This window comes from Panthera tigris, chromosome E2 (assembly GCF_018350195.1).
Source record: "Panthera tigris isolate Pti1 chromosome E2, P.tigris_Pti1_mat1.1, whole genome shotgun sequence".
In the NCBI taxonomy this organism is placed as follows: domain Eukaryota; kingdom Metazoa; phylum Chordata; class Mammalia; order Carnivora; family Felidae; genus Panthera; species Panthera tigris.
Window position 1 is genome coordinate 60754123 of NC_056674.1, and position 24304 is coordinate 60778426.

Below are 24304 nucleotides of genomic sequence, written 5' to 3' on the forward strand. Positions count from 1 at the left end.
ATGGTTTCACCCGAGCCCGGACAGTTCCCCCGCGTCGCTGTCAGGAAAACAGCTGATGTGACGCCACCTGGGATTTGTATGGTGCCAGCTTGCTGCGGTCTGTGCCCCACCGCGTCACCCCTTCCCGGGCGCAGCCACCCAGTCGGCAGACGCAGGTCCCCACTCTCCGCAGCCCATCCCACCAACCCGGGCCTTCTGGAACACGCTCCCTCCACACACCACCGCAGCTGGTGGGCTAGAGCGCAGCCTTCCCGGGGGAGCGGGGGCTAAAGACACCTTCCTGCCACTGCGTTTCCCTCCCCAGCAGAACGTGCATGTCACCGCAGTTAATCTGGCAGCAAGGAGGCAGGTGTGCCAGCGAGACGGCTTTCCTCACGGAGCCGGGCAGGAGCGCCACCTGCCTCTGCCATCCGGCCGGCACACGCTGACGCGCACGCCCGCCTGTGTCCTGCCCACGGCACAGTGCGCCCCGAGGCCCAAGGACCCCGTCTCACAAAGGCCCAAGTCTGCTTTCTCGTCCACATCCTGAACCTCTCGCGTTTCCTCCTCCTCTTTCCATACCTCAGTGCCGGCAACCTCCTTGCTTACGACTATCCAAGCCACCAATTCTTTCTTCTGTCGCATCTAATGAGCTACATGATCTGCCCGTTGGATTTTTAATCCCACTGGCAATTTTCATTTCCATGTATTCCGTTTTGTATTTTTAAAAACCTACGTGGTGTTTTCTGGCAGCGCCTTGTTCCTTGCTCACGTGTTCAATTTCTCCTCTGTTGCACCGTACTGACCCGCGCTTTGTATCCAGTCATCCCCACGCAAGGTCCCCGGGGCTGGTTCTGTCTCAGGATGGCAGTGTCTTCCGCGTGGTACGTGGTTCTGACCCGGCACTAGTGTCTGGCTGAACGCTGGGGCCGGGACACTGCACGGAAGCCCATGTCTCTGGAGAGGGCTGGCTTTTGCTCTGGCCTGGGACTGGATGGGGCTCGTTTCCGGGGACAGCTCTCAAAGCCCCTTGCCCCGTCTGGATGCCAGCCGGAGGAGACGGAGGGCTTTGGCTCAGGGATGGTGCCTTCCAGCCTGAGGTGTCCCTGATGTGGCTTTCAGGGGCCTGTCCGCTGTGGCCCCGAGGGGCCTGAGGCCGGCAGCTGACTCCCACTGTCCTCAGCCCCCAGGGCCCCGGAGCGCTCACAACCAGTCCTTTGTTCGGTCATCACTCACCACCTCTGACTTCTGGGCTGTTCCAGAAGAGGGCTTTTCAGGGGACAAAGTCCAGCACACTGGTCCAAAGGGAAACCTCCAACTCCTACACCCCACCACGAAACCATACGACGTCAACACTTCTTGGACCCCACTCCACAGGAGGGCATCCGGTGGGGCGCTCGTGGGATCGCAGAGCTCCCGGAGATACCAGGAGGAGCTCAGGCAACGCCGACGGCAGGCAGGGTGCTGGCGTACCGGGGGCACCCCGCACCCATACCAACACGGGGCCCGATCCCAAAGTTAAGAGGCTTTTGGAAGAACCACTTCTGCCAGGGCAGCGTGCACGCTGGAGACGACCCACATCAGGCAGGGAGCCGCAAGGGGGCTTGTCTCTGTCCGGCCTCACACTCAGGTTCTCCAAGTGCTGCAAGACCAGGACCCGCCCCCCCCGCCCCCCCCCCCCCCAGTCTGCGTGGGGCACTTGAGTTGTGCCTGGCTTTTCCCTCCATTTTCCTGGTTTGTATCCACTTCTTCCTCTCCTTTAAAGACAATTACCACCACCGATCACTTAAGACAGAGGGGATCTTCAGCGAGCCCCTGACTTCTCTGGTCTTGGTATCCTCTGTCCCAAAAGAGAAGGGCTGGGGTCCATCTCCGATGTCTGCCTTCTGCGGCGCAGGTGGGGCTCTCCCAGGTCATGGGCTGGGTGGCCTCTAGTCAAGGGGGACCACAGTCCTCATTCCACAGACGCTGGGAAATTCAGCGAGGGCTGTCACAGCCGTGAGGCGGCGGCCAGGGTATGAGAAAGCGATGCCGGCATAAACACCCCACCACACGACTTGACAAACACTGACCCCTTTTCATGGCACCAAAGCACGGTGAGGACTTTTAAAAATAAAGCGAAATAAACCCTAATCCAAACCCGCACCAACGTACGAACCGTGCCATCAACCCTGCCAGCCCCGGGCCGGTCTGTACAAGCCTCTGGCCACCCGTCAGCCCCTGCCCCAGACCCTGGGAGCACCACCGGGCAGAGTAGCCACGCTGCAGCCCAGGCTCCCCCTAGGAGGGCTCTGGAAGCTGCAGCCAGCTCCCCTGGACTGCACTCCACGCTTTATCAGTCATGGTCCTAGGACTCCTCCCTGTGAGTCACAGAACCCAGGGTGGTCGTGAGGGTCTGGCCCTGCAGACTCCCACCTATTCTGCAAATGGGGAACATCAGGAATTTTTTAAGTATAAAGAGCCTTCCTTGGCCAGTCCACACTCCCCCCCCCCCCCCCCCCCCCCCGTACAGGAAGAAACTGTCCAAGTTTAGGGAGGAAAAACAATGCAGAAAAGGTGTCCCTGTGGGTGGCACATGTCCTCTCCAGCCAGAGGCTCCCCCGCAGCTCCCCCCACCACCACAGGCAGCGCCTGGAGAGCCAGGGAGTGCGCAGAGAAGCCCTTCACGGTCACGCACATGCCGCCTCCAGCGCGCAGCAGTGGAGCCAGAGTCCTTCCCCAGACAGGGACAGTCCCAGAGGAGAAGTCACAACAGCCACCCCTTCCGATCTTACGGAACCAGGGTGACCGTGATTTCAGTAAATACGGGAGTGTCCCCAGACCCCTAACACGGAGCGCACGAGTAGGTTACATGTCAGCACTGCTGAATAAACCTCCAGATACTGGACACAAGAGTGTTTTTCACAAAATAAAACAAACCTTAATTTCTCATTGCTACAAAGAAACGTTCAGGTACTGAGAACAGGCAGTTCCCGATGCTTCTGATGGGGCGGTGCTCTGAAGGGCGGGGCGGGTGGTGGTGGGGCCCGTGTGGCCTCTGGGGACGGGCAGGGCCCACCTGGGTGGCTTCGGGAAGGAAGTGGCTTCGGGAAGGAAGTAGCGGGGCTTACGTCCACACTAAAGGACGGAAAACTGCAACACAGCAGTGGGCTCATGCAGAAGCCTGAAGAGGGTGGGTGGGCACGGAAACGAGCCTAAACATTTGCTTACAGATTTAAGCTGAGGAGAAATTTAATCATACACAAAGTAGACAGATTAGTATACTTTGAAGCAAGCGCACACATCGTAGAATTTCATCACCAACACCGCCAAGTGGAGACTGGGCAGCGGGCCTCAGGCGACCTGCCCGGGAGAGGCCCCCCTGTGAGGCCTCCGCCTCCTGTTCAGCGGGGAGGGGGCGGGCTGCCTTCCCCAGCAGCCACGGGAGGAGCCGTCTCCGAGCTTCTTTTTTTCCTAGAAGACGTCAGGCTGCTTTGGGCAAGCATCCGCGGCCCGTCCCTCCTGCGCCCAGACAGACCTGGCTCCGGAAGGACGAGCTGTCCGGGGTGCCTTGTGGGCAGCTAAAGTGACCAACCACCTGCGGCGGCCTGGCTTGGATGCAGAGTGTGTCCAGCTTTCACCACAGACGAGCCGTATTGCTCTTGGCAGGCCGCCCCCAGGCCTGACTAAGCACTGCGGAGGCCCCTCACGGGGGTCGAGGAACCAGGACAATGCTCTCCGGTGGCTCGGTGGTCCCTAGGAGGGGGCTCATCAGCCTCTTCTTCCCACCTGGAGGGCACAGCTGAGGAAGCTAATTGTCGCTCAGGGCCCCGAGTTCTGGAGCCTTCCGCGGCTCTCCCCTCCCGGTGAGTGCAGGGCCGCATCTTCCCAGCAGAGGGCGCCGGAGGGACACAGCAGGAGCAGGGGGCTGGGCAGGGTGGGGGGGGGGGGGGGGGGGGGGGAGGGGATACAGGGAACCTCGAGCAGACCCCGCCTGGCCCCGAGGGGACTGGAGTCCCCCAGTCTCAGTCACTCGGCACCCACAGTTCACTCCTTCAGTCTTTCCCCGCGTGGCTTCTGCCTCCTGACTCGGTGGGGGAGGCACAGCCCAGCGGCCGGGAGCCACGTGGCCAGAGGTGTGCAGCTCTCAGAGTCTGCACCCGGCTCAGGCACTCCGCGCGGCAGAGGTGCAGACGGGACCGAGGCCTCCAGGGCCAGCCGGGGGCCCCACAGCTCGCTTCCCAGTCCTGTGTGTGACGCACACAGATTCGAGTTCGAAATTTCAGGCTCCCGATTCAAGTCCTGCACGACACGCGCAGAAGAATCCTCTCACTGGACAATCTAGCTGTGGTATCTTAACAAAGCAGATGTAGACGATGTAAAACCGGCCCCCAAAACGATAATAACAGGAGGGCAAATACCGTATTTCATATGTATTTAGATTTCTGTAACATAGTCCTTGGCCGGGAAATTCTATTTTTTAAACGTTCTTCGCTTTTTTTCTACCCGACGGTGACTGCTTCCCTGCCTTCACCTGGACCCACAACTCACAGAGAAACAACGGGCGCACTCCCTGCGCGCCCCGAGAGTCTCCCGGACGCCCCAGAGGACCCAGGTGGGTTCAGGCGAACCCACCCGGCAGCCTCTTGCTGAAACACTAGCCGGCAACGGACGAATCCAGAAGGCCGGCCGGAAGCACACGAGCCCAAGAAGCCAGCGTAAGATGAGGCGGCAACTGCCAAGAAGTCCTCCCCAGCAGAGCAGAGCCGACAGCCCGAGAGCGGCTGCCTACCCAGGCGCACGCGCAGCTCAGACAGCAGGTTCTCTCAGGGAGCAGCTCTTAACAGCGGTTCCCTAACTCACAGCAAGGCTGCTGGGGCATTTACAGGAACATCCCAGAAGCCAGACACCAGCCTCACACCCCCACCATCCACACGGCTAACGACCAAATAGCAACCCCAGGCCCCCCACGACTAAGACCGGTATCGGCACCAAAAACAGGAGGGAGGACATCCAGGCTGCACTAACTGCCCTCATTTCCTCTGGGCCTAAAGCCTGACCCACAGAAACGTCTGTGAGCCCAGGGCACCCACATGCATCCGCGGGCCTCTCCCTGTCCCCACTGTGCCAGCTCAGCCACAGGAGCCGTGGGCCATGTCGGACCCTCGTGAAGGACCCCTGGGGGGCTCACAACCTTCCTCAATATCCTAGCCGGCAAAACCAAGCCCACTCCTCTGGCTTTTACATGACTGGACATATGCTCAGGGAGCTCCTGCACAGGAGGAAGCGGGGGAGGGACCTGTGACCTCGTGAATAAAAGCCATGGCACAAACACACATTTCCAGGCCGTTCCCTCTGCCGTTTCTCCCCATTTTCTAGCCTGCTTATCTTGTCTCAGGACCTGCCCACTTTCCCGCTACCTGACGTGGACCCCCACATGCAGGTAGCCCCATCCACACCCATTTCTGGCAGGGGCCTCTGTTCCTTGCCCTCTGGTTGAATTCACCGCAGGTTCGATGGCCCTCTGGGTGCTGTGTGGCCCTTTTCGCCCGTGCCCGCGAATGGTTCACATGTCTACAGAGCAGTCAGATGACCGGCAGGCTGGGCAGGCCCCTGAGCACGGAGGTCAAGAGGAAGAGGGAGCTTGGGCTGGCAGGAGAAAGCATGGGCCCCAAGAGCTGCTCAAGAAGGCACTGACTTTCAAGTGTGTGTGCCCAGTGTTATTAGCCCCCCACGCACACACACATACAGAGACAGAAGTGCACGCTGCGTGCAGACTCACGTTCACGTACACACACACGCACATGTGCACAGCCCTGCCCTGCACCCCAGGCCCCGCCACACCCGCGGGAAAACTGCACTGACTCTGGCTCCCTCTCAGTGTTCCCTCTGGCTTCTATTTCAAACAACTGGGTTTAATTTGTGCGCTTCTGTAGCCCTAAGGGAAAACACACTTACTCTCCAACACAGGACTTTCAGAGGACTGGACAGAGCTAGGGGGGCCCGGGGACCTCAAGGCAGAGGAGCCCACGCTCACGGTCACAGCTGGGCACATACCAGGAGCCTGCCTGGGGGAGTGTTCCTGCCTGGCACTCCTGGGGGGGGGGGGGGTTCCCTGCGTGTGAGCCTTTCCTGTCCGCACCGAGTCAGCCCGAACATCAACAACAGAGAAGATGTCCTTGCAGCTCGCTCTGGACCCCACCCAGGCCTCTAGCACAACTCCTCAGAGAGTCCTGGTGCAAAGCCGAGGGGTGCAGAGAGGCTGGGGGGCCCCTGTCCCGGCGGCCCACCCCAGGCAGGGACCAGTGTCAGGAGACGCCTGAGGGAGGGAGGCCAGGACACTTTCTGTGGAGAAGAGTCAGGCGGGGGTGGTCAGCAGGGAGGGAGGGCAGCGCCTGTACCTGTGTCCGAGTCCTTCTGCTCTCCATTGGCCCCCACAGTGAAGGGCAGCTTCCGCTTGGTTGCTCGCTCCCTCACCTCCTTGCCTCCATCGCTGCGGTCCAGCTTTGGGGTCTTGGTCAGAGAAACTTTATCTTTATCCTAGAAAAGAAAGCGACGCTTTCAGAAGACGTCATTCCCAGATCAAGTTGTCAGAGTCCTCACATCTACTAAGATTTCAGTTCACGTGCCCAGTAAAGCAAATCTCGTGTGTGGACAATCGGCAGCACCTCCCGCCCGCCGGGCCCACACAAGCACGGCTTCCTGAACCTTCCTCTGGCCCCAGGCAGCCCCGCTGGTCGTCCTGAAGCCGGACCATTCTCAGCAAGACACCAGAGAGACACAAGTTGCCTCCAGTGCGGCTTTCCCAGGGAGGGATTAAACAAGGAGGAAAAGAGCCGGCCGTGAACAGGCAGTGCTGGCAGGTAGAGAGTCCTGTCTTCCACTCTGAGCTCCTCTGCCCGCAGGGCCTCCCCCAGGTGCTGCGCTCCTCCTTTCCCGGAAGGGGCCTGCCCGGGACACCAGGGGGTGGCTCTCGGGGACAGATCCTGCGGGCCAAAGCCCTGCGGCGGTTGTGGGGGAGAAGGGGGGAGACGTGCTGCCATCACCTCCTTCCTATTCTAGTCTCGGGGTGGCTTTGCTGCGGGGTGAGGATCACGAAGCCCGCATCCCAGCGCCGTCCTGACCAGCGGGCCGGGCCGACACGGGCGAGTCAGCGCCGAACCTGCCCCGGGGCCGCCATCCGCAGAGTGACAGCACCCACTCAGGATGAGCAGGTCCCGTGTGGAAGCGGAAGGTGCCTAGGGCCCCAGAGGGCAGGGGTGGGGCAGCCCGATCCCAAAGTGCAGGTGGCGGTGGGGTGGGTGGTGATGGACCCGGCACCGAGCGGAGGCAGGAGCCCCCCCCACACCCCCCCCCCGGCCCCCCGCCGGCTGCAGTAGCTGACGGCCCTGGACCCCCCAGAGCCCTGGCTGACGACACCGTCCTGGGTGGGGACAGCTCGGTGGGGTCCTCCACAATTCTAACGAACACGCTGGCTCCGTGCGCTTGTGGCACGGCATCACCCCCGGCCTCCCGGCCCCGTCCACAGTACAGCAAGAGGCTCCGAGGGGCACGCAGAGGGCTGACGTGGGCGGGACATGCAGAGCTGGCTCCCTTCCCCGCCGGGAAGCTGGTTCCCTGCAATTTTCCCCGGGGAAGCTGTTAGCAAACGTGGTCCAGCCACAGCCACGTGCCCATGCCACCCCCACAGCAGCAGGGGTCCTTGGGGCTGCTCCCGGGAGGGGCCACCTGCCAGGACTGAGCACAGCCACGGTCCCTACGGCCCACACTCCTGACAGCCCTCCGGCTTCAGCAGCTGGCATCTACCAACCACGGCAGTCAACGGGAGACCCTCAAATGAGCAGGGACACCGCTGCTGGAACACACTGCCAGCTTCGAGGGCACGTGGAGTGCAGAGAGGGGCCCAGGGCAGGGATGAGGAAGGGATCCTGGGAGACGGGGTTGCACAGACATGCCCCTCATGACCTGCACACTGCCACCCCTAGCCCTGACCGAAGAACACCCACCAGCAAAACCCCCGAACTGTGTACACACTTTCCCACCAAGAACACTCCTGGCGAGTCTGACCTACGGGTATATAAAAGAGATAATATAAATAATAGCAATCACAAAGCATTCAGGAATGCAAGAAATTTCGAAAATCAGCGTAACGTGGGGCACCTGGGTGGCTCAGTCGGTCATCAGACTCTTGGTTTCGGCTCAGGTCATGATCCCAGGGTCATGAGATTGAGCCTGTGTTAGGCTCCACGCTGACACCAAGGGACCTGCGTGGGATTATTCTCTGTCTCCCCCTCTCTCCCTCGGCCCCCGCCCTGCTCGCCACACATGCACACTCACTCATGCGCTCTCAAAATAAACAAACTTAAAAACAAATCAATGTAAATAAAGTTAAGAAAATCATATGACCACCCCAACAGTTGCAAAAAAGCCTGTGATAAAATTCAACACTGATCCCGACAAGAGCTCTCGGCACACAGGCGCAAGGTCCCCAACACCTGACGGCCGACAAGGGGGTGTCTCTTCTAGGAGGAAGGGGCAAGGATCACCACAGCTACTGCAGAACGTAACAACTGTTTCTAAATGAGCAAAAAATCTGAATGTGTGCTTTGCAAAGGAAACTATCCACGTACCTAACTCACATTTGGGAAGATGTTCTGCATTAGGATAATGCAAACTAAAACCAGGAGGAGATACCAATGCCCCGATCAGAGCAGCTAACAGGAGGGGCTGAGTCTGGCTTCAGGTCAGGTCAAGATCTCAAGGTTCGGGGGTTCAAGCCTCATGGTGGGCTCTGTGCTGACAGCTGGGGGCCTTCCTGGGACTCTCTCTCCCCCTCTCCCTCTGCCCCTCCCCCGCTCATGCTTGCTGTAGCTCTCAGAATAAAGAAAAGTTAAACAATAAAATGAGAGGCTGGCTGCATCAAACGCTATCAAGAACCCGGCAGAGCTGTTGCTGGCGGGAAATCCAAACAACGTCAAGGCAAAGAGGCCCTGTGCTCACGAGCAGCACTCCTGCTCAAAACAATAGAAACGAAACCTCACAACCGCCCCTCAAAGGGCAAATGGATAAACCAAGTCCAGCCCAGCCACGAACGGAAAGTTCCAGTGTCAGAAAGGCACCAGCACACACAGCCTCGCGGAGCGGCTCCCGGGAGCAGACGGGACCCCTGTGCTCAGTGGCCGAATCCAGACACAATCTCCTCCGGAATCAGATTTGGCTCAATCCTGTCCCCGCCACTTTCCCTCAGCAAAAACAACGTATTAGTCTTAAGATGTCATGAGTATATGCGTGAAAATCAAGCCATTCAAATTAATAGGTGAATTAGGAGCTGCTAGATGCAGAAAAGTAGCTGGTTTTTATGGACAAGCAACAGTTGGAAAATAACGTTAAAATATCACTTAGGTTACTATCAAAAGACATCAAATACACAGGACAATCTAACAAAAGATGTTTAAGTCCTTCACACAATTGGAACACATTTCTGAAGAAAATAAAGACTTCTAAAAATGGAGGAACACCCACGTTGGTGGGTCAGAAAATGCAAAAACTGTCCATGTGGCAATTCTCTCCGGACCCATCTTTGCGTTCAAAGTGATCCTGTCAAAATACCAGCAGGCTTTCTTTGGAAATCAACCGGCTTATTCCAGAACGTATATGGAAATGCCAAGGGTCAAAATTAGCAAAGACGATTCTGGAGAACAACAAAGTCTGGCACACTGAACCGCAGACAACCAGACTAAAATTCTAGCAGTCGCTCGAGGGGGTCGTGGACCAAGGGCCAAAGGTTCAGAAGGAAGAGCAGAGGACAAAGGCGGGGGAGGGTCGCTTTCCAGTAAGTGACGGTGACCATGTGAACACCCACAGGAAGGAAATGAACACTGGGCCCCCACCTTAGGTGGCAAACACTGGCCCCACATGAATCACAGACTGAAGGGACAGGAGAGTACCCTCACAGAGAGGGACACGGATGAACCAGCAAGGTCCCCCCCACTCCCCCTCGGGTGACTAGAGGAGAGCCAAACCAGCTGTGTGACAGGGACAGGGGCCGGCCTCAACTTCCCCAGCGTCTGGGGCGCAGAACTGGGGCGATCACTTGACAAACTGCCAAACCGGTCTACCGGCGTGCACGTGCTCGCGCCATCACCTGCCGCGCCCCCGCGGGAGCGGCCCGAGTGCTCCTGGGTGGCAGAACGCGTCCGGAAGTGGCTGGACATTCGTCCATGGCAACCGCACAGCGAGCCAGGGAGGGGCTGCTACGGGGAAGGCCCTCTAAGTCGGACGTAATAGTGACCAGCTCGTCCCTCTTACAAGCCCCCCCCGGGGGGAGACTCCCCCATGGTGACACACGTTGGGGACCTCCCAGGACGGTGACAGTGCTGCATATTCTGATCCGGATGGGGATTCAGTCCAGGTTTTGGAAGTGAACTAGAAGACATGACCTCTATTTCACCAGAAGCGCTGACAGTCCTTGGGTCCCAACTCCTCACCTCACTGGCCGTGCAGGGAGACCAAACACGTGCCACATAACCAGAGAGGGTCAGGGGCTCACCCCTGAGACGCGCAGCGGCTCTGACAAGACTCTTGGGGCACACGTGGCTTCAGAAGCTTGCTGAGCAGCTGGGCTGCGGCAGGGAGCTCACTCGAGTTTGCTGGGCTTCCCTCGCTAGCATGACGGGGATCGCCACAGGAGCTAAGAAAATGTTTATCTTGGCTGGCACAGGGGCAAAAAAAAGTACAAAGCTACCTTACTTCAGAAAATAACAAAGCCAAACTCACACATCTCCTGTGGCAAATGCGTAGGGGCTGCCCCTGCGGACCACAGCGGGCCCCTATGGCCCAGTGAGCGTTCTCCCGTAAAAGAAAGCGACTCGCACCGGCCTGGAGCAAGCCCTGTGTTAGAAGGCAGCCGGGAGGGCACAAGGCCCACAGAGCCGCCCGCCCCTTCAAGACAGGTGCCGAGCTCTGGACACCTTTTCTGGCGCCACCTTGGTTGGCGAGTCCTTCTGGGCAGGCCGTGCACACGGAGAACCGGGCCGGTGGACACAGCAGTCTGGAGCCCCTGCTGCCCACCCACGTGGAGGAGCCAGCCGGGGTGGGGCTGCGCGGGGCCTCTCCCTTGTCCTGTGACCATGCAATCCACACGCAGACCCGGGGACCATGACCACCAAGGACAACCTGGCCACTCGGGGTGAAAGTGTCCCAGAGTGGGAGTTACCAAGCTCCCCCGGGCACATCTGTCCCCACGGGCTCCAGCTCCTCGCGGGCACGCCCATCACGAGCTGCTCCCGGACCCTCCACAGGCCTCCCAGGCACGCACACCTCTCCTATGCAAGCCCGAGCCACGCGCAAGCCTCGGCCTGCCCACAGCTCCATGCCGTGGCTCCCACCCATTACTGCACTGGGTGCTGGGGGACAGGACAAGTGGGAGAGAATGTGCAGCCACAAATGCCCAGACGCCAGGGCCTCGGGGGCCCGGCCACCCTGACGAGCACCGAAGCCGACGTTCACGACCCGATCCACATTGCACCTGAACCAAATGGGCCGCACGGCTCTGCTTACTCTGTCCTCACGTGGAAGACATACCCCACCCAACCAGGCACCACCGGAGACGTCTTGGCAGGTGCACCGACGAGAGAATCTCCGTTCATACCCAAGTGCTGAGACAGACGGGGCAGGGAGGCAGCTCAGAAGACCAGCACCGGGGACGAGAGTCACGCAGGCCACCGTGCAGATGGCCTGTCACGTGGGCATCGAGGGAGACAGGGACACGTCAAGACCGAAGGTGGCGATGAGGGCAGTGCCGCGCCATGGGCGAGGCAGCACGGCCCTTACCTCACCTGCAACAGCACAGCCACGGGTGTCCCTGCTGCAGACGTGCTCGCGGTCACAAACAGAGCACCCGGCAGGGCCTGCACCTGCTTCCTTCTGTCCGACTCCAAGTCCACACTCACAAGTGGCACCCCAGGCTGCGGGACAGGGGTACCTGGAGCCCAGAGTTGACAGCACTCTTCTAAGACAGGGGAATTTAGAGTTATACTGCCTTTTCCTATTCACATGCAGAATGAGCCAAATTGGAAGTCAAAGCACATACCCCACAGAGTTTCTGCTCAGGAAAAGGCAAAGACGGCTGAACGACAGACTTGGTTTCAACGAAGCCATGACAGGCATCTGTGTCCCCGAGAGCCAGAAACAGGCCAAAATGACATCACCTCCACTACGAGACACACGTCTCGGTTACGTGTACAGAAACATCAAATTTAAAGCTTAACTTCGGTCCCCGAGTCGTGAGCACATCCTTAAGATCAAGGTCCTCTTTGGCAAGAGCAGATGGTCTCTGTCTCACCACGGCCGCAGAGGGAACGGGGACGGACGGACGGACGGACAGCCAGAGCAGGCGAGTGTCCAGCACTGGGGAGCCAGCAAGGAGGAGGGCAGCTCAGGCATTACCTTTTTCCCCGTTTGTTTCTCCACCATGTCGTTGCTGAGGGAAAAGTCTTCGTGCTGTGGTGTTCTAGAACACCCGCCCTTGGGCATCGTTCTTCTCCCCTCACCCGATCTTCATTTATACCGCCATCGCTTCGTCATCAACCGTCTGCTCCAAAAGAGAGAACACAGAGGGTCAATCAGGGTCAATGCAGACAAGGCCCAGCCAATCTCAAGTCCGTGCCCCAGAACGGACCGAATGTCACGTGCTGCTCTCATGGGCTGTGCTCCACGCGGGGACAGGTGCCCAGGAGGGGACCTCAGGACTGACTGCCCAGGGAGTGGAGGTATACTCCATGATGCAGAGCTTGGCCCTGTTCTTCTGGGGGCCCTTCACCTGCCCCCCGGGCAAGATCACATCCCAGGTGCACCCTCTAAGCCATGGCTTTGACCCCACTCACACTCTAGGAGAGCAGCCCCCTTCCCGCACAGCCCCAGACAGAAGGTTGGGACAAGAATCCTTTTACTTTCCAGAAAGCACCACACGGACCTCAATTCTCCAAATTCTCCCAAATAAAATGAGCAGAAAGCAGCCATGTGATGCCTCTGAGGGGGTTCTCACGGTTGCCCAGATGTCCAGAAGGCTCTGATGCCCAGATCTGTGCCCAACGAGCCAGACCCCGCCCGAGGGCCTGAGGCCCAGCCCCTGCACTTCCCAGGACACACACTGTGCTGTTTATCATACTTTTTATTTTCTGTATTTTGACGTTTTGACCTGTTCAAAAACACAACACAACCTTGCTATCTGGGGAGAGACTGTCCCCCTCCCCCGCCTTCCCCCAAGCTGGCCTTTTCTTAGAGACAGCAATCCTCTCCTACACAAACCTACGAGCCACCCCCTTATCAAGCACAAGCAGGCCAGCCACCAGGCAACTGGAGACCAGTGCACAGCCCACAGCCTGATTCAGATTAGCCAGTCCTAAGCTGTCCACCGTGTCTGCCTGCTTTCCCTGCAGAAACCCCAGCAAAGGCTCTGGCAAAGACCTTGTCCTGGCTCCTATCGAAATCGAACGCCTCCTGGCCATCCTGTTCCCTGGTGGCCTTGTGTGGGCTCCCTCTGGGACCTGAGAGTACAATCAACTTCCTTTCAGTGTCTGCCCGTGGCTGTGTGACCTGACCGTACCAGGGCCCCTTCCATCCCTTCTGGACCTTCTGTCGGCTCCCTGCATACACGCGGTCTTCCTCTTTATACTTTTTACATTTTCATCATCAGAGTTCGAAAACATTTTATTTTTTTAAGTTTATTTATTTTGAGAGAGACAGAGACAGCGTGAGCAGGGGAGGGGTAGAGAGAGAGAGAGTCCCAAGCAGACTGTGGACTGCCAGTGCAGAGCCCCATGGAAGGCGGGGGGTGTTGAACCCACGACACTGTGAGGTCATGACCTGAGCCACCCAGGCGCTCTTAAAAAACCTTTTCAACAAACCAACCACGTGCAGTGTTTAATCTCCTCTTTTTTTTCTCAGTGACACACCTCTGTGCTTTGCCATTTTGGATGAGTATTTTTTGTAACTAGCTCGCCTGCAATCAATGGCCTTGACCATATAACAAGTGTGGCTTCCGAAGTGCCATCTGTGACCAGCAGCTCCACTCCCTGGTTCCTCCTGCTCCCCGTGTGCTGAAAACTAACCTGCCATTCACCATGTCTTCTGGTTCCCCACTTAACTGATCAAATTTCACAAAGTATCCTCTTGGTACTTAACTGACCTAAGAAGACATCTAAATTGATTCGGGGCAGAGGGACAAGGCTGACCACCTTGATTCATTTCCCGACACTTACTCCCCCAGCAGGCAAAGCAGGCTGAAAGGGGGCTTCCATCCACACGCTCCAGTGGTTGGGGCCAAAAACGGCACTTTCCCTCTCCTCTGCTTGAAACTGTGAATTCGACATTCCTCTCCAATTTTCCACTACAAAACCAGAACATCTCGGCCTAGATGAGGAGTAACCTCTCAGAGCCGGACGCCGAGACTGCTGCTGGGACTCATCGGCAATGTTGCAGTAGAAATTTAAAGATTACACAGAATATGCATTTTTATAAGTTCCTGCCTGCCTGCTCTCATGATGGGAAATCGAGCACAGTCGTCACAGGGTGTCCAACCCTCCTGCTCTTGGGTGTGAAACACGAGTCCATGGCGATCACGTGGGGAACACCCGGGCCAGCAAGTGGCCACAGCACAGACCCCACGATGTCTGAACCCTGGTCTCTCAGGCCACTCCACACTGTCTACACCAGGAGATGGGCACAGGTGGCCACTTCATTCTTTAAACGAGTGACTTCACTCTGTGTCCCCGCACTGGCTTGGCTCAGCAGTCTCTATTCAAAGCAGAGTTTTGAGACCCCTGCCCGAAAGGCCTGCCTCCCCTCCTCCCACTCGCCCTCCCTGGGAAGGACAGCATGACAGCCACAGAGCAGCAGGGAGGGAACACCGTACAGTTCCACGACAGCTGCCCCAACCCACAAAGCCTAATTATCTTTCCAAACAGCCCCAGAAGCCGCAAGGCAAGAGGAAGGAGTGAAGTTTGTTGTAAGCAGGCGCATCCAGGCTCTCAGGTCCTTGTGCGTCCTGGGAGCCCTGGGGTGCTGTTCTAGCTGGGCCAGTTCTGAGGCAGATGCCCAGCATCGCTGGGAAAGAGCTCTTCCCGGGACTGGACAGAGATGGTATCTGAAGTACAGGCGGAGCCAATGTCACCTGAAGGCCTTCCACGGAGGCCCTCAAAGGCACACCCGCGGCGGCTCGAAAGTACCGTGCAAGCTATTAAGTACCACGCCAAGGCTGCCTGTCACGGTTCGCGCAGTCAGTACTAACACGAGAACACCGAGGCCCTGGGTGCACGTCACTGGGTCCAATTCCTCTGACCCAGGCTCCCCTGCCACAGGCAGCTGTCCTCGTTCCCAGGAGGCACTTGCCGGTATTTTCTGCAAACCTTTTAAATGAAACATCTAGTTATCTTATTAGCAAAAATGGCTTTCTTCTGGAATAACAGAGAATGGCAACCAGGACGAACAGGCCAGGGCAAAGCCACAGGCAATTCGAGGGAACGAAGCAGAGGAGGCTCTTTTATAGCAGAAGGCGGGAGGGAGGGTGGGGCTGTTGTAAACTAAAAGTCCACTGGAGTAAACTGGGAGCTGGAGGTATAGAGGCTTCGCATTGGCTGGGCTGTGGCCGTCTCCCATTGGCTGGGCTGGGACTTGTCTCCATTGGCTGACCTGTGACACTCTTCCATTGGCTGAACTGTGAGTTGTGACAGTCCCTCATTGGCTGGACTGTTACTGGGGGAGGAGGAAACCTCCCGACCTCCGGGTGGGTAGTAAAACAGTAAAGTGGAATCTGCCTGCAAGTTGGGTCTGTAAGTGACAACCGGTGCTGGGCGCGAGAGCTCCCCCAGATTGCCTCCCAACTCCATTGTAAATAAAATTTCCCTTTACTAATTTTCACATCTCATTTTGCGAGCATCCAGCTAATTCCATGCAATCTGTCGCAGAGTGACTGTGGGCCCAAACCCCATCACGGCGGCCCAAGGGACATTTCGTGCCAGCCCCTGGCCAAGTGCACAGTGTCCTGTGCCCAGCAGTGGGCCTTTGTCCTGAAGGCCGCTGTTCTCAGGGCACCACCCCACATCTGGGAACCCCCCCGCCCCGCACCTGGCGGGTTAGGAGTGTCATCCCCGATACTGTGTCTTCTTTTCCGTAAGACGTTGTGCACGACGACAGCCAAGACCACCTCGGCCACCTCACCGCCGTGGTTACAACCACCTCAATATTCAGAAACTCGTCAGAAGCGTGAGGACCAGCATGATGGCCAGTTTCCTCAGGGCCTGGGAGCCCAGCACACTAGACTCATTTCTTTAAGGGGTGTCACGGGTTCACAAGGGTTGTCAGCTCCAGGGCTCAGATTTGCCACCGACACATTCCAGCTTATTTTCTGGGAGAGCTGGATGCACTGGGTCAACCGTCCTGTCTTGTGCCTCACGGGACCCGCCTGGAACCTGGAGAGCCAAGGGGACCCGAGTCCTCCCTGGTGTTTCAGTGACAAGCTAGCTGCGATCGTCTCAGACGCAGTCTTCTTCCATCTACCCGGTCATCCCAACCCTCCCGTAGGCCGTCTGGTCTCCGTGCCATCCCACAGCCCTGTGACCAGTCCGCCTCTCCCTTGGCTTCAGGAAATGGCCACGCCAGCAAAGGGACGGATGCAGACACGGTGAGACCACAGCAAGTCTCATCAGCACCACGACCTCTCCTAAGCCAGGCAGTGCCACACGTCAGAAGCTCAGCTCGCCGCTTCTTCCATGGATCCTCTCTGAGGGTAGAGGCCGCCACAATGCCACAGGCCTCCCTGCTCACTGCTGGGCATTCACTGCTCAACCCAAGAAGAGGCTGGGACCCCCCCCTCCCCACACAGCCATCACAGTGGGGGCAATCTTTGTGGCTGGGCGGGGGGGCCTCCCTTCTAACAAGTTACAAGGCTACCTGAACCTGGGCTCTGGGGCTTTCTAACCAAATAACCCAATGAATGGCCGTCAAGTCTCAGACCCCGGAGGCAATCTGGCCATCCCTACCCAGACACGCCGTGACTGCCAGTGTCAGAAGATGCCTGGTCCTCCTCAGACCCGGGCATCCCACGGCACTCTGGGACACACACGGCCTGGACACTTGGCACCCGAGCAGCAGTACGTCGGGAAACGTGTGCAGAGCAGCGGGAATGTGGGGTGAAGGGAGCACAGCAGTTCCCACACCCCCAACTGAAAAGCAGCTAGCTGCTCTGGCTTCGCAGGCTGTTGGGGGGCACAGAGACCACTCAGGAAAGCACCCAAGAGCTTCTGGAGCTGGGCGAGTCTTCTCAGAGACCCCGGCCCGCTCCCCGAAACAAAGGCACCGTGCCCACACCGCTGGCTCCAGGAATTTGCCAGTGATCTCGCGGCCATGTGTCAGAGCTCGAACAGAACATCCGCAGCCAGCTCCCTACCCAGGGGCACACGCAGGCTGGCAGAGGCCATTCGTCCCTGCACCTGTCCATGTCGCACTCGTGGCCCACGGCCCACGGCGGCTCCACCTGCTGTCCCACCGGCAGGGTCTCTTTGCTGCTTGCCCCGGGACCCTGCACTGTGGGCTTGGAGACACAGTCCGTTCAAGAGAGGTGGCAGTGCAGACATGACAAGAGCCCCGTACACAAGGGCGGCGAGGGGGCGTACGCCTTCCCCAAGGTGCGCCCACCATTCAACACGCGCACACGGGGCCGTCTCAGTGGACACCTCCATGCACTCTGCCGCCCCTTCTCAGAGCAGGATCTACCACAATCTGTCTACGTGGGCAGGAGCCACGACACACGTGACAGAGGCTCCCGCCGAGCCTGGGCCTGACACGGGGGACGTAGCAGGCACGGCGGCAATGCCTGCAGCTTAGCAAAAATCCAAGCATTCACCCCGATCTCCTCTTTCCGAGGGACAAGCCGACAGCTAGCAACTGAAGGAAACCGGAAGACATGTTTACCGGCTTTGTGTGGACTGGGGCCGGAACGTGAGGGGACAGGCCACAGCCCATGGAAGTGGGCACAGGGCCCGTGGGCCCCACGTCCGCCAGACGGGCCAGAGCGGCTCTTGTGGGGCAAGGGCAGCGGCGCAGACACAGGCGACACACGGCAGCAGCCAGGGCACGCCCGCCGGCACCTACCTGAGCGACCTCGGGAAGGAGCGACGCGGCCAGGGCAGGTGCCCAAGGCGCGCGCGCTCACCCACGGGAGGGGGTTCGGAGAGCTCTGCTCGGAGACGCACCGCAGAGCGGCAGATGGCCTCCGGGCGATCCTGGCTTTAGGAGAAGACGGAAGTTCGAGGAGAGAGAATGGAAGACCCAAGAGGGATCCAAAGGCTGAGTTCTGGAGAACCAATACAAAAAGCCCACCGCCACACAAAGGCAAAGACAGTGCCAAGAAGTAGGAGAACAAACGGCCTAGGACAGGGCTCTTCAAACAGGAGGCGTGTGACCGAGGGCTGCCCGCACCGACTGGACTGGACTGGACTTCGCCGAGTCCCCAGACGCGCGCCCACGGGGACGGGGGCTGGGGGGCAGAGCCAAGGCCGCCGGCGAAGGAGCGGGACGGGGACAGGCTAGGTCAGAACTGTGCCTGGCAGCAATGGAGACACAGTCCAGAGACTCAAACGCCCAATTTGGCTGCACTGTCCCCAGGGTAGGAGCACAGTGAAGCCAGCTTCGAGCACACAGAAAAGCCAAGCTAACCGCCCCTCTACCTTTCTGAGAAGAGGGCAGGAGGTCACACGGGTCACAAACCACAGCCCTAGGCCAAAGCCAGCCCTCTCCCTGCTCAGGTAAAAACTGAGAGCTAACAACGGGTTTCAGGGGCGCCTGGGGGGCTCAGTCAGTTGAACGTCCACCTGACTCTTGATCTCGGCTCATGTCATGGTCTCGTGGTCATGAGATCGAGCCCTGTGTTGGGCTCTGTGCTGACAGGATGCATTCTCTCTCCCAAAATAAATAAACAACAATACCAACAACAACAACAACAGAATGGGTCTCATATATTTTTTTTAATTAAAAAAATTTTTTTAACGTTTATTTTTTTTGAGAGAGAAAGACGGAGACAGAGTGTGAGCAGGGAAGGGGCAGAGAGAGGGAGACACAGAATCTGAAGCAGGCTCCAGCTGAGCTGTCAGCACAGAGCCCAACGCGGGGCTCAAACCCACAAATCATGCGATCATGACCCGATGCGAAGTCAGACGCCCAGTTGACTGAGCCACCCAGAGGCCCCATAATTTTTTTTTTTTTTTAAGATTTTATTTTGAAGTAATCTCCTCACCCAATTTGGGGCTCGAACTCACAACCCCAAGATCAAGACTGACACGCTCCACTGACGGACTCAGGTGCCCCGAGTTTCATATTTTAAACCTTCGGAGACAAAGAAATTCAAGTTTGTGACATATGAAAATCGCATGGAATTAGCACGTCCACGTCCATAAATCAAGTTTTATGGGACCATGGCCGCGCCCAGGATGCGGTCCTGCCCCCCCCCCCCCCCCCCCACCGTCCGGTGCGGTGGCCATGCTGTCTGCAGCCCCTGAGGGAGGCTGCGAGGCCAACACTGCCTTTCCCTTGGAGCTGGCGGGGGTGGGGTGCTGCCGCGCCCCAGGAGGAGGCGAGGTCCTCACACAACCGCAGCGCAACAGCCACAGCTGTCCCTGAGAACGAAACCACAATCGACAACCTTAGTGACAAGACGCCAGCGGGCCTGGGGTGCGGCCAGGCAGAGCCTCTGGGAGGGGCCGCCCATCCGAGGGCTTGCCTGCCATTTCATGGGACACAGGCTTCGCCAGAAAGACTCTCAGACAAACAAAAAAGATAATACTTCTTATTATCAAGAACTGGGTATCTGGCAGTTATCTTCTCAAAAATCAACCACCTGGAATTATCACTTCAAGGAGAATGAACAGTAGTTGATTTGAGTTTCCAAGCGAAACCTGAGCTTAGGAAAACTGGCATTCACGTCCATGAGCCCAATCCCAGTGTTTAAAGACATTTTAATGAGATTGGTGGTGACTAAAAGGTTACTTGTTAGGAGCGCTTGGGGGGGCCCCGTCGGTGAAGCGTCCGACTTCGGCTCAGGTCACGTTCTCGCGGTTCATGGGTTCCAGCCCCGCGTCGGGCTCTGTGCTGACGGCTCGGAGCCTGGAGCCTGCTTCGGATTCTGCGTCTCCCTCTCTCTCTCTCTGCCCCTCCCCTGCTTGGCTCAGTCTTTCTCAAAAATAAACAAACATTTAAAAAAACCCAAGAAAAAAATTTTAAGGTTGCTCGTTAAACAATACGTAAGGAGACACGTCAACATTAGGGAGATCTGCACAGCTGAATGAATCAACATTTTCCAAACAATCAATATGGGATATTACAGAATCCCACGAGGGAAGACCCAGTAACAGAACGCAGCCATCATTCAGCAGTGCCAACACCAACCAGGAGGCTTTCCAGATCCTGTGACAAGGTCCCCAGATCGTCCCTTCTCATATGGCCTGTCTGTGAGAGGGTGGATTATTTTCATATTTAAAAAAAATAGCAGGTAGAGAAAACAAATGCCACTATTTTCACCAAATTTTTGTGGATTTTGTTTGTACAACAGTTACTTTTCAGGGAAAATTTGTACGTGCTACTTTATTATTTTTAAGTGAGTTAACAATTTTAAATTTTCCTCAGTGATGATTTCTTTTGCTTTTTGTTTTTTTCTTAATGTTTATTTTTGAGAGAGAGACAGAGACACAGAACACAAGCAGGGGAGGGACAGAGAGAGAGGGGGAGACGCAGAATCCGAAGCAGGCTCCAGGCTTCGAGCCGTCAGCACAGAGCCCGATGCGGGGCTGGAACCCACAAACGGTGAGATCGTGACCAAGCCGAAGTTGGAAGCTTTACCGACAGAGCCCCCCCACCCAGGCGCCCCTCAGTTATACTTTTATTTATTTAAAAAAAAATTTTTTTTAACGTTTATTTATTTTTGAGACAGAGAGAGACAGAGCATGAACGGGGGAGGAGCAGAGAGAGAGGGAGACACAGAATCGGAAGCAGGCTCCAGACTCTGGGCCATCAGCCCAGAGCCCGACGCAGGGCTTGAACTCGCGGACCGTGAGATCGTGACCTGAGCCGAAGTCGGACGCTCAACCGACTGAGCCACCCAGGCGCCCCTCAGTTATACTTTTAAACACAACACGTTAATACAATTTGAGAGCTATAACCCACATGACAAAGCTGTTCGGGCCCTCACTAATCCTAAGTGTTGTAAGGGAATCGGCCCAGCAAGTCTGAGAGCCTCTGCAGAATCTCAAGAGCAGAGGACGCTCTGCAGACAACAGACCTGCCCCAGGAGGGAAACCCAAACCACGAGGGACTGACATGTAGCCACAGAACAACTACTGAGCAGAAGCCCAAACTGTCCTAAGAAAGTAAGTGGAAAAGGTCTCTAAAAAAAGAAAGACAGAACTCATGCAAAATGTCTTTAAAAACATAAAGGAAAGAACCTCAGATTACATAAATACATATTAATAAACAAAAATAAAGTCAAAGCCAAAAAGCTGGAGAGACAGTGTCAAAGTAGCATCGTGTGGACAAAAGTGTTGGCCAACAAGGCAGAGCTCTGTCCCCTCAGCAGACGCGGACTTATGACCACGGAGGCACCAGAAGGCAGGACAGGAGTGAAAGTCAGCTCTGTCCACCAGTGGCAAGGGACAGCAGGACATCTGCACAGAAAAATGTGACGATTCCCAACTTACACCATGCACAGAGATCACTTCTAGACAGGCGATAGGTCCAAGTGTCAAAGGCACAGCCAGGAAGCTGCCGGGCAGAGGCACAGAAGAATCCCATCACAGCTGCTTCCAGGAAAAGAAAGATCTTAAAACCAGAAGCATCAACCATGAAGGTAAGGTCTGAAAATTCTGACACTTTAAAAACTCCTACAAATCACTAACAAAAACGCAAACCATCCGGTACGAAAATGGACACGAGGGGCACCTGGGTGGCTCGGTCGATTAAGTGTCTGATTCCTGATTTCGTCTCAGGTCACAATCTCACGGTTCATGGGATCGAGCCCCACCTTGGGCTCTGCACTGACAGGGCGGAGCCTGCTTGGGATTCTCATTCTCTCTCTTTCTCTCTCTCTCCCTCCCTGCCCCGACTGCATGCTCTCTCTAAAAATAAATTAATTTGTAAAAAATGGACACGAGACTTAAGACACTTCACAAAAGAGGAAATCCAAAAGCCCAGGAAGTAGATGAGAAACCGATCAGCTGCTTCGGCAATCCAGAAATTCTGAACAATCAGAATACGGCATCGAGCGGCAGTGAAGACGTAAAGCAAAGGAAACGAACGGTTCCCTTCTGGTGGGCACGTGAACCACGTGACTGCAGTGAGCCCGGGCACACACGAAGCCAGTGGACACGCGCCACAGCCACGTGCATCAGAGGCCACGCTGGCGTGGAACACGACACAGCGGCGACAACGTACAAATGACCCGGACGAGTCTCACAGATGATGCTGGGAAACATCCCACTGTGTGTTCACCTAAGTGTCTCACAACAGCAGCCTGCAGGGCTCAGGGACGCGACGCAGCCCACGTACGAAGACCACTCAGAACTGAGGACGTGGTCCCCCTGCACTGAGGGGCTCGGGGGAGTTTCCCCACGTGCGCTTTCTGTGGCGAGTGAACTGCCCGTTTTCACTTTGTGGACGTTGGGTGGCACGCTATACTTCGCAGTAAGCAGAAGTTTAAAAAGCTGGCTGTGTTTAAGACGCGGTGTGAGTGCCACCCAGGCCGGACTTTAGACAGAAGGCTGGTGCCCTGACCTCGTGGCAGGGCCACCTCCTTCCCGTGGCCCTGGCCCCCAGGGAGGGCAGTGGAGTCACACGGAGGGCCGGGGGTGGCACCTCAAAGCTTCCCGGCTTGTGGAAGGCACAGAGCGGAGAGCAGGGCGGAAACGAACCCTTGACACACCGCAGGTGCACGCATCTCCAGGGTGGGAGGAGGAGACGGACTGAGAAAACAGGAGGCAACACACCGTCTTCCACAGAAGGGCTAAGACACAGACTGACCATGCTGGAAGAGGAGACTGACGTGGGCACGACAACCACGGAGCAAATAACGGCAGCGGGGAGGAGGTCCGAGACATCCCCTGAGGCTGATCTGTGTGGACTGCAAGTGACGGAGGTGACCAAGGGAGAAGAGACACAAATGGAGAGAACGAGGAGGGGGAGGACCGGGCGCACTCGCACATCTCTGCTGGGGGCGCACACGAGGGTGCGCTCTCCGGGATGGGACTGGGCTCGCCCTGCAGCGACAAGCACACATCGCCCGACAAGCCAGACATCCCACGGGCAAGGCCAGCCAACGGTGGCCGGGGAGATTCATGGCAGGGGGCGCAGGTCCCGGAACACGGAGCCCACCTGCCAGGAGCCTATCTCTACCCGAGCGGGACAGAAGGGGGAAGGTCTATGACTCTGAGGTGACTTCCACAGTCCTGTCAGGTGGGGACAGCTGTGTTTGTGTTAATAATAGATGCAGAATATGCGAGGCTGGCTCAAACTGTGAAAATCCCCCAAATCAACAGACTAAAGCAGAAAACCATACAATCATTACTACTAATACAGAAAAAGTGTTTTGTTTTGTTTTTTAGCTTATCATTATTTTGAAAGAGAGAGAGAGAGAGAGAGCGCGCATGCGAGCGCAGGAGAGGGGCAGAGAGAGAGAATCCCAAGCAGGCTCCACACTGTCAGCACAGAGCTTGATGCAGGGCTCGAACTCAAGAACCGTGAGATCATGACCTGAGCAGAAATCAAAAGTCAGACACTTAACCAACTGAGCCCCCCAGGTACCCCTACAGAAAAAGTATCTAACACAATTCAGTGCTCCTGAGAAAACCTCTCAGCACAGGAAGAGACAGGGAAAGACCTTCAATGTGAAAGCAAGCACCCACAACAGCTCCCAGCTACCATCATTCGTGTGAAAAACGGAATGCTTGCTCCCCGAAATCAGGAACAAGGCAAGGATGTCCCCGCCCGCCCACCCACCGCTACTTTTCGACATCATACTGGAAGTAAGAGCCAGTGCAGTAAGGCAAGAAAAAGAAATTAAAAACATACAAATTGGAAAAGAAGAAATAAAACGTTCTGCTTGACGATGACATGATTGTCTATCTAGAAAACTGCAAGGAATCTCCAAAAATCCCTAGAAATAATGAGTTCAGCAAAGTTGCAGAACACCAGATCAACACACAGATATCCTGTACTCAGCTGATGCTTGAACACAGATTTCTTCACAAGTAAATACAGTACATTGCTATACACACATTCTATCTTCTTTTTGACTTTCTTAATAACA

The 24304-nt window shown here is 56.8% G+C and overlaps 1 protein-coding gene across 13 annotated transcripts in view; it reads right to left on the reverse strand.

Annotated features, from left to right (window-relative positions):
- The window catches only part of ANKRD11 (ankyrin repeat domain 11), a 111329-nt gene that overhangs the window by 20138 nt on the left and 66887 nt on the right, over positions 1 to 24304 (reverse strand). For 10 of the 13 annotated variants that reach the window (XM_042968040.1, XM_042968041.1, XM_042968043.1 and 7 more), the window contains 2 exons: positions 12406 to 12550; positions 6360 to 6498 (listed from right to left, as the gene is read on the reverse strand). In XM_042968040.1, coding sequence (XP_042823974.1) covers positions 6360 to 6498; positions 12406 to 12492 — 226 coding nt within the window. In that variant the 5' untranslated portion in view covers positions 12493 to 12550. Of the gene's footprint in view, positions 1 to 715; positions 1621 to 6359; positions 6499 to 12405; positions 12551 to 24304 lie in introns of those variants that run through there. The other 3 variants (XM_042968047.1, XM_042968052.1, XM_042968048.1) reach the window with 2 other exon arrangements.